Source organism: Rhamphochromis sp. 'chilingali' (assembly GCF_963969265.1).
Source record: "Rhamphochromis sp. 'chilingali' genome assembly, chromosome: 18".
In the NCBI taxonomy this organism is placed as follows: Eukaryota; Metazoa; Chordata; class Actinopteri; order Cichliformes; family Cichlidae; genus Rhamphochromis; species Rhamphochromis sp. 'chilingali'.
In genome coordinates, this window is record NC_137945.1 from 24,883,877 (window position 1) to 24,898,717 (window position 14,841).

General features: G+C 43.1%; 1 protein-coding gene across 2 annotated transcripts in view; it reads right to left on the reverse strand.

The window, feature by feature from the left end:
- Window positions 1-11,073: 11,073 nt before the first annotated feature.
- mmp16a (matrix metallopeptidase 16a (membrane-inserted)) overlaps window positions 11,074-14,841 on the reverse strand; it is a 75,151-nt gene continuing 71,383 nt past the window's right edge. For both annotated transcript variants that reach the window (XM_080865209.1, XM_080865208.1), the window contains 2 exons: window positions 14,218-14,333; window positions 11,074-11,797 (listed from right to left, as the gene is read on the reverse strand). In XM_080865209.1, coding sequence (XP_080721335.1) covers window positions 11,463-11,797; window positions 14,218-14,333 — 451 coding nt within the window. In that variant the 3' untranslated portion in view covers window positions 11,074-11,462. The remainder of the gene's footprint in view (window positions 11,798-14,217; window positions 14,334-14,841) is intronic.

Consider the following 14,841-nt stretch of genomic DNA (forward strand, 5'->3'; position numbering starts at 1 on the left):
GCACTGCAGTTAAGATAAGGTCAACATATAGTGCGAGTGCTACGTTTAGTTTTCCTGAGCCCCTGCAAAGCTGACATTTTGGAATTTTTCATCCAACATCAACAGCAGTAAGTAAGAGTTGACCTTAATGCTGAGTTTGACAGGGTCATATGTGCAATGGCCTTCCCTGTGAGCTTCAGCCACGGCCAGCTGCTGCAGTGCAGAATGCAACTGAAAACATGGAAGCTGGTGGGGGCAGTTTCAACAGGATGACTGCAACAATGTCCGAACTTATGACCTGTGAAGGAGAAGAGAAAAAAGTGGCCCATAGAGGCTCACACCACAGTATATATGAGTTAGGTGAGCTCTCTCCATCAACTACTGAAGAGTGCTGTGTCCCTTCATCAGCAGTGTGGAACCTCTTTTGTCTTTATTGCCATGCAAATTGTTTGGGTTTTATTTCATTGTGTTTCGAAGAACTCCATTTATTATGTTAATGACCATGAAAAACTTTACACCAAACAAGCGCTCCCTATAAAAACGACTGACAATGTCTCCTCATGTAGAAAGACTAAACAGAAATCCACAACAGTCGCATGAAGCATTAAAACGTCAAACAGACACTTGTGACGACAATGAAGCACATGTAAAAAGATGTAGAAGTACTAGAAGACAGGAAGTAAAAGCATGGAAAGCACACAAGTGACTGGACAGGAAGCGCAAAGCAGAAAGACAAGGGTACAAAAAGTCGAAATACTATTTTTGAGAGAAAAGCTGAAATGTGGAGAATACCGTTGTTGTCTCAAGACAGACTGCCGCGGCTGCTGTAGCCTCTACACAATGACTTAGATGAAAAACTGAAACAAATTCATCAGCCAACTTGTGATACAATATACATCCTCTTTCTTGCACAATATAACCATTGATAACCTTAAATCTGTTCATTACAAGCCATTTCAATCTTCCAAGATTGTGTGTTCTTCCGTCTGACCAGATGCAGCTGTCTACACCTTCTTTACTACGTCCTCACACTTAACACCACACTGTGTTTATGTGCTCAAACAAATCATTTCCTTCCTTGTAACTAAAACCAGTTCTGAAGTACAAGTTCACAAACTGTGGCACAGTGGTTGCCTCACAGCAAGAAGGTCTTGCGTTCAATGTCATCATCAGGCTGGGCTCTTTCTGTGTGGAGTTTGCATGTTCTCCCCGTGTTTGCATGTATTCCTCCCAAAGACATGCTGTTAGTTTAACTGGAAACTCTAAAGTGCCCATTCACTCTAAAGTGTGAATAGTCTGTCTCTGTGTGTTAGCCCTGTGACAGACTGGCAACCTGTCCACGGTGTACCCTGCCTCTTGCCCACAGCTGGGATAGGCTCCGACGACCCTGAAAAGAGGGTATAAATTCAGAGGGTATAGCAAAGTCTTGTTTGTCTTGAAACAACAACGTTAATCTCCACGTTTCGAGTTTTTCTCAAAATACAATTTTGACTAATTTCTCATAATGGTAGATTACATATTTTTTTTTAATGTGGCCCTAATACTCTGTCATATGATGGCACACATAAATAGACAAGATAGAGAAACACTGGGGACATCAGGAAAAATTAAAAAAAACATTATAAATTCAAAGTGAGACCTGAGAATTATGCCCATGAACGCCGACTATAGCGCCTCCTGCAGGTGGTGAGTCTACAAGAGAACAGCTCCATGACGCTTCTTCGAGTTGCTCCCAGCTGGGCCTCGCAGGCTAAAGCCACACGCACACTCGAAGCGATTCACAGCAGTGATGACTACACACCCCACAAAGTCAAGGACATTCAGGAACTTTCAGCAACTACGGCTGAAACAACTGTTGCTGACAACAAGTGATGATAAAGCGATAAAAGTTCATTTCAAATACAGGGGAGTGACGTTAGCAGTTACCAGTGAGAACAGAGGGTTGACATATAACTTAGCAATAAATACGCAAGAGGTTTACCTAGGTAATCTTGGAATATCCACAAGCAACCAGCCATTTCTTCCCATGTGTATTTCCTGATTGACAACTGTTGCTAACTTACTTGGTGGACACTCAACGCCCCAAAAACATTAACTGCAGCGCGGTTAGAAAAGGTGACGGAGAAGAGAAACACTGTAGGCCTGTTCTTATGCTGAAATGCATCTTAGTTGCTGTCTTTATAATTAGCCATAGCAATATTAGTGGAAGGTTTTTGCTTGCAAAGTTAGACAGTAATGGAGACCTCAAAGTAGCAGAGGTTTCATAGCTGAAAGCAGGATCAGGGTTTAATTGATAAGCAGATGGCCTTTAAGTTCTATGCACTGAGTCTATATGACCTTAATCTGCATAGTAAGATAATGTCTGCTGCTCCATTAATACCTAATTGTAGGTTGTGCCATCTTGTGTTTGCAGTACCATTAAACTAAATGCAAACTCCAGTAGGAGGGATCGCAAATGGACCCAACAGGAAGCAAGTGAAAGCACAGCATAGAACTTTTTCTTCACTTCATTTAGGCCTGCTCTGTATTAAACCTACTTTCCTTTTTGTTTCGATCCATCAGCCCCATACCATTGAAGCTACTGATGTGAACACGGCACGTATAAGAGCAATGCGGGAGACAGTCGGGGAAGCGCAAACTCAAAAGCTTTCAGTCATAACATGGTGGGAAGGCTAAACAGAATGTCAGCAATTAGAAAAAAAAATCGAATACTGTTACAACAGTGCTGAAATACTTTCAACAAAGGCCTAATGTGTCTCATTTGAGTGTCTGGAATGTACACTATGCCGTGGGTATGTTTTCATATGCATGTAGGTGTTATTCTAAGCAGATTTCAGTGAGAAGGTACACCATGGAGGAAAAAAATCCCATTTGGAACCAATGATGGAAATGATAGAAATTGAAAACAGATTACGAGCCCGTCTGGTCTGAGCAGTCCGTGCACAGCTAGCCGACACCAAATGGGCACTTCTGTGCAGATGCAGAGCTGAGCGTGCTGCGGCCGAGAGGTGCCGCTGATTGGTTCATTCAATCTCATTCTACATGGTGCTGTGTTTGAAATTCTCCTGTCCTTTCCGAGGTGGTTTATAGCTGCAGAAATATGAAGATGGTCTATTCTGTGGTATGAGGAGAAAGGCTCTATGCCCCCTGAATAGACCTGAGGGAGATTGGAAGATGGTTTTCATCTGTCACACTCCACATGCTGACAGTAACTATTCTATTTCTTTACAAAGAGAAAAGTGAAAATGGCTCCGTTCATCACTCTGAAGGAGTGATGAAGGATCTCTAAATGGATGTGGGAGGAATGGCATGAAAGGCAGGCATATGATCAAACTCCATATGCAGCACTGGAGGGGGTGAAATTGCCAAAAAGGATGCATTATAGATCTCACAGGTATGTCTGATTCATAGTCAAATGCAGATAGATTAAAGTTTTAAAAAAAAAAGTTCCTTGATCATCTTTAAAATTTTCCCAGCGTCAACCTGTAGTGTCACGACTGCGCGAGCGCGACTTTAATACTGCAAGGAATGGTGGCGGGCGAGGACTACGCATGGATGAACACAGGCACCAACAAGACAGGGATGCATGTAAACGTCTGAACAAATGTATTTATTGATCGACAGAGCACTGCGTTGAAAGACGGGCAAGAACAGAGGAAAGAGGAAGAAAGATGTTCAGAGAGACAGGCGCTGGGGGGGGGAGTTCATAAAAGAGCCTACAGGGTTTTTTTTAATGGTTGCTATCACAGGGCCTCCTCAAAGATGATGAAGCGACGGACAGTTTATGGTTTGTTAAGAAATCACCTTTCTTCCTGTGTTTGCCTGTTAAGCTCCCTGTTCCTGTATCAACCTTACAGTCCTTGCAGCAGCAGAATCACCACTTTATATTCGTGATAACATTTGAAACAGCAAGTGCCTGATTTTACACATTGGTAGACCAAAGCAGGCTTCTCATTCCTACTGAGCAACTGATTTATGGCACTTGTGCCTTTAGTTGCTGTCCATGTAGAGTGACTTAGATTAGATAAGGTAATAACAGTAACCCAAATAACAAAGTCAGATCATGCCACAGTCCAAAGAACCAGTAGAGAAAAAGGTCCAAAAAAGCCAGTTCTAAGGCTTTGTAACTCATGAACCACAGTGAGAGCCATTATCCACTAATGGAGAAAACCTGGAACAGTAGCCGACCTGCTAAAATTACTCCAAGAGCACAAGAGGAGGTTACAAAACAACTCAGAATCATCTAAAGACCTCCAGGCCTCACGTGTCTCAGTTAAGGTCAGAATTCAACAATAAGAAAGAGACGGGGCAAAAATGGCATCCATGGGAGAGTCGCAAGAAGAAAACCCCTGCTGACCACAACAAACATAAAGCCTCGTCTCACATTTGCCAAAACACATCTTGATGATCCCGAGACTTTTGGGAAAATACTCTGTGGACTGATGAGATGAAAATTCCCGTTGCTGCTGATCTCAAACTAACACAGCAGTTCACAGAAAGAACAGCACAGCAACAGTCAAACACAGTGGTGATAGTGTGTGGAGTCGGGGCTGCTTTGCTACTTCGGGACCTGGTTGACTCTCTAAGAAGGCTCGGCCATCAGTTCGTGTCCTGAAGCTCAAGTGCACTTGCACACACAAGCAAGTCCAACACTGAATGACTAAACAAACAAACAACAAAATAAAATAATAAAATAATGAGGCGTTGGAAAGATCTAGTCAAATTCCACATTGGAATCCAACTGAGATGCTTTGGCATGACCTTAAACAGGTCATTCATCGTCTTATTTAAGGTGATGCCAAAGCAAAACCCTCAAAACTCTCTAAGAAGGCTGCAAAGAAGAGTGGGTCACAATTCGTCCCCAGTGATGTGAAAGACTCGTTGCCGGTTATCGGCAGTTATTGGTTTGGAGTTTGAAGGGCAAGGGAGATTTGGATCACTTTTTTACCCATAATAAATAAAATTCTCATCTGCATTTTGCATTTACTCTGGTTATTGTCTACTTAAAATTTGTTCAAAAGTGTGACAAATATACACAAAACTCAGGAAGAGGCAAATACTTTCACATCACTGTATTTATCTTTTGCTTAAAAAACAGAATTAACACTACATCGTGTCAGGTAGCATCCTTACGGCCAATCATCCACCCACGATCAAGTGTTTTACGTGTGTTTGTGTATGTGTGGCAGTAGAAGTCAAGTTTGTTTGTTTTTGTATGTAATCTATAACCCTAAATATGAATGCCTGTCTCTGGTAGTAACTCCTCATAACCGAGCTAATTATATACGCATGCTAATGATGACAGCTTCCACTAGGCCTGATAAACACTGTTTATACGTTCGCTGTTTCTGTGTTTCTGGTCTCGAAAAGGTTTTCAATAAAGGGCGTCAAATTATCTGGAGTGGCTCCACACACATAAAACTGCAATGCTTGACAAGCCTGTTTGGTACATTTATTTTGGGGGAGGTTCAACAAACGGTGGGTTTTGACAATGAGTGAGCTGAGAGTCGAGGAGGAAGTGGTGGTGCTGACAAGTCTCACAGACACAAATAGAGGAAATGTCATCAAACTCCCATAAAGACCCAACGAGCACGTAACAGAAAACAGGGAGAGTCACACAATGTTTGTTTTTTGCTTTCTCTCAATATAGATGATGCGCTGGCCTTTCTGCTGCAAGACAGTACAAGTAAACAGCCATTGATCTGCGTGTGCATGTGTGCAGTTATGTGTTTTAACCTTTTTCATCCAGTTAAAAGCAACAGCTTGATCCTGACTGACCTTCAAGAAGCTCCGTTCAGCTGCTGCCTGTTCTGCACTAATACTAGGAAATATGGTCCTTAACCTAGAATGAACCATCAAGAGGTGAATTACAAGCACTTGGGTTAAAGCATGAATTCAGTTCCCATTATAATAATCCGACAGCAGGAGGAGAAGCAGTGCTGCCAAAAATGGAACTGTTGAAAAAAACGCTGGGTCCAGCGTAGGTCAGTTTAGCACCCGTGTTTCAGCCTGGCAGGAGCAGTGGAGCCTGGTGAGCCCATGGGGTTTCGTCCAGGCTCCACTTGTGAGACTAAATGCCCTCAAACACATATTCACTCTCTCTTGCATTGTACACCAAGCATGGAGACCAGAGAGGGATCTAGGCACAGATGCAACATGTTTAATGCACACGAAGCACTCTGTGTGTAGTGTTGCACATACAGACTTCTTTGAAGCTTTCTGACTGACTGAACAGCTTATATTGCTGCTAGAGGAAAGTACATACACTAAATACACCCCAGGCCATCTGAGGGAGAACACAAACAGGGACGTGGACACATACTCCAAGTCTGTATTTACAGAGACAATGACTAAAAGCCTCCGGAAAAGAAAAACAGCACCAATCTAAACATAGCTGAGCATATAATGCCTTTGTCTAACAGCAGAGGCAATTTCACCATTGCACAGGCCTACGACGAGAACCGATGAAGGGTTTTCCCTAAGAGTGTAATTTCATCAAACACACCCACACTCGGAGTCGTGACCACAGTCAGTAAACTGGCGTGACCTCACCCACTTTGTTGTCAGTAACTATATGTCAAATGTGTCCCAGCGAAGCTAGAATAAACAGTATCGAGGCATACGCGGCTCCTGTTTCACATTCAGTCCGCAATAAATGCCAATGCTGCACCTCTGGGACTGCACATCCAAAGAGCCGATTTTAATCATGCCACATAAAAATACAGCAGCGCACAATACCAGAGGCCTGCTGAGCCCAGATCAGCACGCACACACATTTCTCTGAGCGTGTTATTTTTTATTTCTTTTTGTATATCTTTCCTGCCGATGGCTAAGTTTAATCTCTGGAGTGTAGAGTGCACCGTGGGCTGAGCCAATACCTGTATTTACTGTATGTCAGCCCTCTGACTGCACCGTGTGGGAGGGCACAGTGAACGCTCCCAGTCATATTTCATGTCAGTTTGATGAGCTCGATATCGCCCTCGCGTCCGCAATCATGCCGCTCTAACCAGCAGCTGATTAGTTTAGCTTAGGATACACACACTGGGGATGGCAACTATGTGCTCCAACGTTAAGAAAACCAAGCACTTTTAGAGCTCGGCAGATAAGTTGTATCTTCCTGTTTAATCCATAAAAAACTTAAGTGTAGAGGAAGTGTAAAACCATAACTGATCATTTCACCCTGTGGCTTGTTACACAAGTCCAAGGGTGTAACACTCTGAAGCAGAGACTGAATTGGACTGTTTAGGAATTACAACCCTTTATATGCATTGTTTACCATTTTGAGAGGCTTAAAAATAATCAGACAAACTAACATTAGTTTAAATATAAGCATTATTCATAATACTTGGATTAAAATCCTCTGCAGGCAATGATGGCCTAAGGTCTAGGACCCATAGTCCTGTGTTTCCATCCTTAGATGTTCTGCCACCTTATGTTGCTTCTTGCATGTGGGTCTGCACTTAATTAATAGTTTTCTATTTAGCAACTGAAAAGCAGCTCGGCGATATGCACCGAAGGTCGTGAGTTTGAGTCGTTTGGTGTGGAGTTTGCATGTTCCCCTCGGTTACTCCGCCTTTCTTCCACAGTCCAAAGACATTAGGTTAGTAGATTACCCATAGTTGGGACTGTGACTGTTCTTTATGTTCTGCAACAAAGTGGCAACCTGTCCTGGGCTGACCCTGCCTCTTGCTCTATGGCAGCTGGGATAGGCTCCAGCCTGGGGCAGGTCGGAGGTTTTGTGGTTTGATTCCTGGCTGCTCCAGTCTGCATACCAAATATCAAAGTGCTTTATGTTGCATAAAGCACTTTGAGTGGTCATGTAGAGTAGAAAAGCACTGTACAAGAACAAGTCCATTTACCATTTTTGTGATCCTGAATTGTAAGACTGACCGATTAAGTGGAAGAAAAGCCTGCTCTGTTGGCCATTGAAGAATTTGTTTTTGTAGCATGCTTTGGACCATTCACCTGCACTGTGACTTGTCCGATCAGTTTTGCAGCATTAGCTGAATCTGAGCAGAGTATAGCCCTTCACTTCATATATCCAGCCTCCTACTTCTATCAGCAGTCTCATCGTTAAACACTAGTAACCTGTTTCCACTGGTAGCCATGCATGCTATAACATGCTCTCTTACCTGAAGACTTTTTAAAATTAATCTTGAACACAAATACTATTTTGCTGCTTGTTTTAAACTCTGTGTATTTAAATTAATGAAGCCTGCCTCTTTGAGTGCTTTGCTGAGTTGGTAAGATGTTGTGAAGTTGCTTTTCCTAACCGTGGAAATAATTCTGTCATCATGCACTTTTAGTTGTCTTCTCTGGCCTTTCAGGCCTTTTGGTGCTGCTGTGTTTGCTAGTGCATCGTTCTTTTTAAGAATAAACCCAAGTGTTGAGTTAGCCTAGGTTTTTCTGCTAGGATTTTGCACTGATATATAATTTTGATGATGGAACAGGACTGCTTGGGAGCCAAGGGTCCCGTTAAGTTTGAGGTTGGGAAGATATGAGAAAGGGTATGAATATGACAAACTAAACATTTATCACAAAACTTTTGTTTCTACACCTGACTGATTTACAATCCACTGTAGTGGTGTACAGAGGCAAAGTGAATGATCTATGAATGTAATGAAAAACTAACTCATCACATTGCAACAGAAAGCCGTTAATATCTGATTTAAACAGAGGACGTTCTGTTGTGATGGATATCGAATAAATAAATAAAAATGTCCTCATTAACAGTATGTGTCGATGCTCACTATACCTTTTACTTAATGTTTCAAGCAGGGTGAAAATAAAAATAAAAGCGAATGCATGAGGACAAAAACTATGATTAAATGTACTGAAACTTTCATTAAAGATGGCAATTTACCTTTTTAAAAATCTTTTATCACACATTTATGTTTTGCAGGATAATATAGAGTGTTGAAGGAAAACGCCACACCCATACATCACAAGGCTGTAGTGGAAAATTACTGGACACAAAGGACAGGGCATAGAGTCTGAGGTGTGTGTGGGTACGATGGAGTTTTGTTTCTCTTCACAGGGAGAAGATGCCCGACTGGTGTTAAGATGTAAGATGAACCAGCTACCAGACCAAGTGCCAAATTGGGAAAGCCAAGTTTCCCTACAAACTGCATCTCCTTTCCAACTTTTTAACCAACCATACACACATCTTATTTGTGTGATACAATAAGAAGTTCATTCACTAGTGTGGGCGGGTGTTTGACAGGTCCACAGCGCTGTGTAACTTGAACCTTCAAAACATTTAATTAAACTTTGAAACTGTATATTTTACGTTTGCTCACCAAGAAAACATAAGAAGCTTTCACACTTTAGATTGAGTCTGCAATAATCTTAAGATATGTAACCCTATAAAAAAAACAACACTAAAGCTAAAAGGATTTAGATGCCTGAATGAAAATTAACACGGTTTCAAAATGCAGTCTACCTGCTGAGTTTAAAAAAACGAGTAGAAAGTTTGAAGGCGGTTCTTCAATGTATATTGATCAGTTTATTCATTCAATCGGGACATGTTTTTCTCTTGTCCCAAAGTCTTACACAAACAAGTCATCGTGACATGTCCAAGTTGTTTTGACCAGAAAACAGGAAAGAAAGAAAAAAAAACAGTATGTGATCATGAAAACAAACACACATTCAAAGACTACCCGTCATGTCTCCATGACACTACGTGTTTGGTTCAGGCCAATTTGACTTGCCAATCACCCAAATGTACCACTTAAATCTTTTACAGTTTGTTTGTCTCGGATTTAATTGTAGCTGGAGGAAGGCAGGCGGTGGGACCGGGGTACACTTAAAAGATACAAAAGTGAACATAAACAGTATTTTTAAGAGAAAACTTCCTCCTCGGCTCGATGGGAGGGAAGGGGGTCAAAGCCATGTTGAGCAGAACCGATAGGGTCGTACAGTAAATGCTTGCATGCACGTTGACACAGGCACTGATCTTGACTTGCTGTCTCACTTCAGTCTTCAGACAAGAGCATTCTGGGAACTGTGAGCTCTCTCAAACAAGGCAGTCAACAGGATTTTATTATTATCATTATTTTTAATTAAGTCCATTCACAAAAAAGAAATAAAAAAACCCAAACAAACAAAAACAGAGGAATATGGGCCAAGGACAAATCCAGAAACAAGACTCCTGTCAGCCTGTCTTATGGAAATATCAAAACTAACAGTAACAAATACCTTAACACACAAAAATAGTGGCTTTACTCCAGAACCTTCCAACATCTTTTTTTTTTAGTATACAATACATTACTTTCAGTACAGGCTGGACCTACTGTATTAATCTGTCCAGAATGGCTCAGCAAGCCAGTGCTGAGGATTCTGAGTAACGTAATAAAATTCATAAAATACCAACCACAAGAAGCAATTAAGCAGCTTCTTTAAAAAAAGGAAGAAGAAACAAAAAGAAATAATAGCGGTATACAAATTAAAATAATAAAAAAAAAAAAGAAAAACACCAAGAACAGCAAAACCAAGCACAAGTAGTATGATGTATAATTAAGGCGAGTTAAAATATTGCAGAATAATTTGGCCCCTGTGTCTCAAACAGACTGCCACAACAGTCAGAGCTCCCCCCAACTCGTAATCGCTGCAAGGATCCAGAGAAGGGAAAGAAGGAACTAAAGAAAGAAAGAAAGAAAAATGTGATCCTCTTTGGAGAGAGATGGATTTTATTTGGTTTTGTTTGGTCTCTTCTTCAGGGATGTCTTAAAGGGAACAGTGAGGACCTCTTTTCTCACATGAATTCCAATAAAAAAAAGAAGAAAAAAAGAAAAAACAAACAAAAAAACAGATGAATGATTGGTTACGTAATAAAGTTGTGTTTATCTGAGACTTATTTTTTTATTTTTTATTTTTCTGAGCCCAGTCTGAAGCTGGAGGAGGGGAGGGGCACGCGGATCAGAAAATAGAAAGCTGTTTATCAACAACCTGATATGACACAGTTGACAATGCAGTGCCCTGTGGGAAGAGTTTGTTCCCCTGAAAGTCCTCCGTCTGAAAAGCAGTCAGGCAAAGAAACAAAGAGGACGGGGATAGGAAGTCGAGTTTCTGAGATACAAAGTGATGCTGACCCTCTTGTTGATTTTTTTTTTTCTCATTATTTTTGGACCGGGATCGAAGGTCACATCCGACAAAGATCCCCCTCCACAAACTGTCCCTCTGGGCCCCGTTTGTTAAAAAGGCTGGGGGCTGGAGAAAGTCAGCTTAAAGTCCTGGGAGTCGCCTTTTTTTAAACGCGGGATCAACGTCAGACTTCTCGGCTGGTTCTGCAGGTCTGCACGAAAGTTTCGATCGCCGAAGAGGAGGAGGCGTGGCTTGTTGTTTTTCCCATAAAGCTGTCCAGTGTCCACCGTCCTCCTCTCTGTGAAAAGTGGGGGGCTGTTGTACTGTTTTTCCACAATCCTCTTAACTCCCACCCTAGCTCTGCCCTCTCGTCTCTTAACCCCACCCCCCTCCAAAAAAATTCAAACCCATTCCTGCATGGAGCGTTTGCAGTACAGTATGTGGCGAGGCGTGCCCTTCCTCTTGAACTGCACCACGGTGTAGACCAGCACCAGCAGGCACAGCGCGAGCACGCAGGGGATCACTATGGCGATGGCCTTCACCGTGTTGGCCTCGTTGTCCAGCTCGATCACCACGTCCGAGTTGCCGTCGTCGGCCGGTGGGCGGCCGGGGTCGATGGGCGTCAGCTCGCAGCCCATGAAGTCCTTGAGGATGGAGCGCGGGTAGCCCGGTTCCACTCTGAGGAACTGGTTGCTAAACTTCCAGTACTCCTTCCCCTTGTAGAAGTAGGTGAAACCTGAAGCAAGGACACACGCACACAAAAGTTGTTAAAGCGTGATTTAGCACGTTTTCAGCTAATGCTCAGCTCTGTCAGTACTGTCAAAATGTGCATTAAGCTGTCACCGAAAAGCCATCAAACTGGATATAATGATAACAATTTCATTCAGCTGACGGAAAGGTCACCAGCTAGGGCGAGTGCTAAAATGTGAGGAATACGTCACATTACTAGCTTATAAGCCATTTGCTGTTAGATCCTCATCGATACACGTCAGGCATCATTTTTACTGCTAACATATACTGAAGTAACCGGGCACAACTGTTGCTTTGGAGGAAGCTCTTTCATGTATTTAATAAAGTCACGAACTGTTCAAAGAATTTATTACTAATTGAATCTTTAAAAAAGAAATCACCTTTTATCTTAAAGGAAAAAAATTATTCAAGCGAAGTCAAAATGAAGATAACCAGCCAGTAGTGTGTGTGCTGCTCTGATGCTGAGCCACAGTTTCGGTTTCAGTTCAGTTGTTCTGCTGGGATATCTGTGCCTGTCCCTCAGGACTAATTATACCGGTCATGAAAGAGAAAACACACCCGAGCGGGAGTCAGGCCCCGTAGCTACGCTCACACAAAAGCGCAGCAAATGTCACTGGCAAACAAGGCGCTTTCTAAGCCACGAGAGCGACGGTCGATTTTGTGACGGGACGTGAGGGCGACTGTCCCAGCGTCCCCCAAAGATGCACAGATCCGCTAATGCAGTCGGCCGCCGTGCATTCAGGTGAGAATTTACCCCTCCTCTCCACAACGGCTCCAGCGATGGAAAAAAAAAATCATGAAACACAAAGAAACTATTTTTTTGTTGTTCCATGCCCACAATATGTTCATTTCAAACTTTGCCTCCACCATCGCTCAAATGCTCACTGGGAAAATGTGCCGTGTAAAACTGGTCCGGACAGCCTGGCTGAATCCTCGAGCTCTCCTCTCCCTCGTTGGCCTCCTTTCACACTTTGTGTTTCCCCATTTGTTATTTATGCGCACTCCTCTCTAAGAAGATGAGGAAAGAAATGTTCTAAGTTTCCAGGCGAGGAAGGCCAGCACTTTTTAAACAACGTGTCGGTTGGAGATGGTATGAGCGAGGAAATGAAACAGCGTAAGGTGGGATTTTAGATGAAAGAGGGGCCGGCCTGGCCGAGTGGGAGACTTGATCACCTTGTCGGGCAGAGCTCTGTCTTCACAACCTGGCCGCGTATAGTGAGACAGGCCAAACCACACAATGCTCTTTGAATTAGTATTTAGAGCTCAGCTGAGTATTGTGATTAGCTGATGAATTACAGCCACTGTCGGGATGCTCCTCTTTCTGATCTGGCGGCAGGTTCTGTCACACTTTTCTCCTACATTTAACCCAAATTAAGCGAAAAAGGGTTTTTTGTTAGAAATAGAAAGATCCACATGAAGACTAACTATACAGCTCCATAACAAGTAGAACTATTCACTGAGAGACACAGAGGGGGAGAGCAGATGAGAGGTCAGACAGGCTGAGCTTGTGTGGGTTAGAACCAGGTCAACGTCGCCCTGGGCTCCCCGCTCCGAAACGTGCCGCCTCATACACACTGTCGTGGGCTACAGTGGCGTGCTCAATTACGCCTGGCGATCTGGGTCAGTGTTATGAGCGGTCCACTTGGCACGCTGTCTCGGCAAACAGCCGGCTCTCTCAATAAACGAAGGCCGACACATTTACGTGCAGAAACATACACAAACAGCCATCATCCGCTTGGATATCAGTCCATCCTTCATGCTCTGATTGATGCCCGCTCCACCTGGCCTCACCGGCAGAAATGCCCAGCCACAGGTCTGGCGGGGGATCTTCGGCACAGATGGCACGAGCTTTCAACACCACCTGCTCTGTTTTTTCCAAACGACTTGCAGCCAAGACCAGACCCCAAACCCACCTGGCACGGTGCATCCAATGGGAAAAGATTATTTTTGTAGCCTTGCCATCTGAGCGGCCTATCGTTGAGCTCCCGGCGAGATTTTAATCCCGCCTACCCAAGCCTGAAGAGAGTCAGTTGGCTTAAAACCGGAATGAGCACCCAGCGGTGGTCTTGTCCTTTCTGCTTTCCATAGTCCGGCTCCGACTGGGTCTTATGGCATTCAGAGCAGGATGGACCGATTACGCAATATTTTCTTGTGAAACAATTCATAAAAAACAGGGACAAAATGTATTTCTGGATGATCTGACCTGCTTTTTGTTTGGAATACGCAAAAAACATTTCCCTCTGTATTGCATGTATGGAAGCGTGCCACACACTGAGACTCAGTTTAATAAGTGGGGCAAATTTCAATCAATGCTACCCTGCCAGTGACCATCTGAAATCAATGCAGCCTGGCAAACGAACTGCAACTTGCTTGCCAAACCAGAGTATTGTGCAGGACAAATCGTACCATTGGCTTTGTCCACGAAGGCCCCCTGTGGCGATTCAGGCACACCTCTCCACACTGTGATAGGCTTAGGATAGCCAAGGTCCATGATTCTCATTTCCTCATTGTAGCGCCAGTACCTAAACAGGAACAAAGGATGAGCCACGGGAAGACAAAGCAGGTACTATAAGGCTAGAGGAACACAGGGCTGAAAATGGAAACAGATGGTATTTTATGTGTATACCTAGTATCTTACTATCACACTGTCAGCTTCCTCTAGTGAGTTAATTCAAATAATACCTATCATAGCAGGTGTGAGAGGCATGGGGAAAATCTAACTCTATCCCACATTTTCCCTGAACCTTTTTCAACCTGATGATGTGGGACAGCAGACAAACAAAGAAAACTAATGAACCGTCCTCTAAGAGGAGTCGCTGACCTGATTTTGTAGCAACATATTACAGATGGTTCTTTAGCACAAGTGTCGAATGAAATCAGGTTGAGAGCGACTCTGTGTCAGATCAGAAACGCTACTTTAAAACATTCTTCCCGTTCTTGTTTAGTTATACTAAATATCCACCAATTTAAGATCATACGCTTCGCTTTTAAGAGACCTTTGCAGGCTAAATTTGCACACGGCTTTCAAGG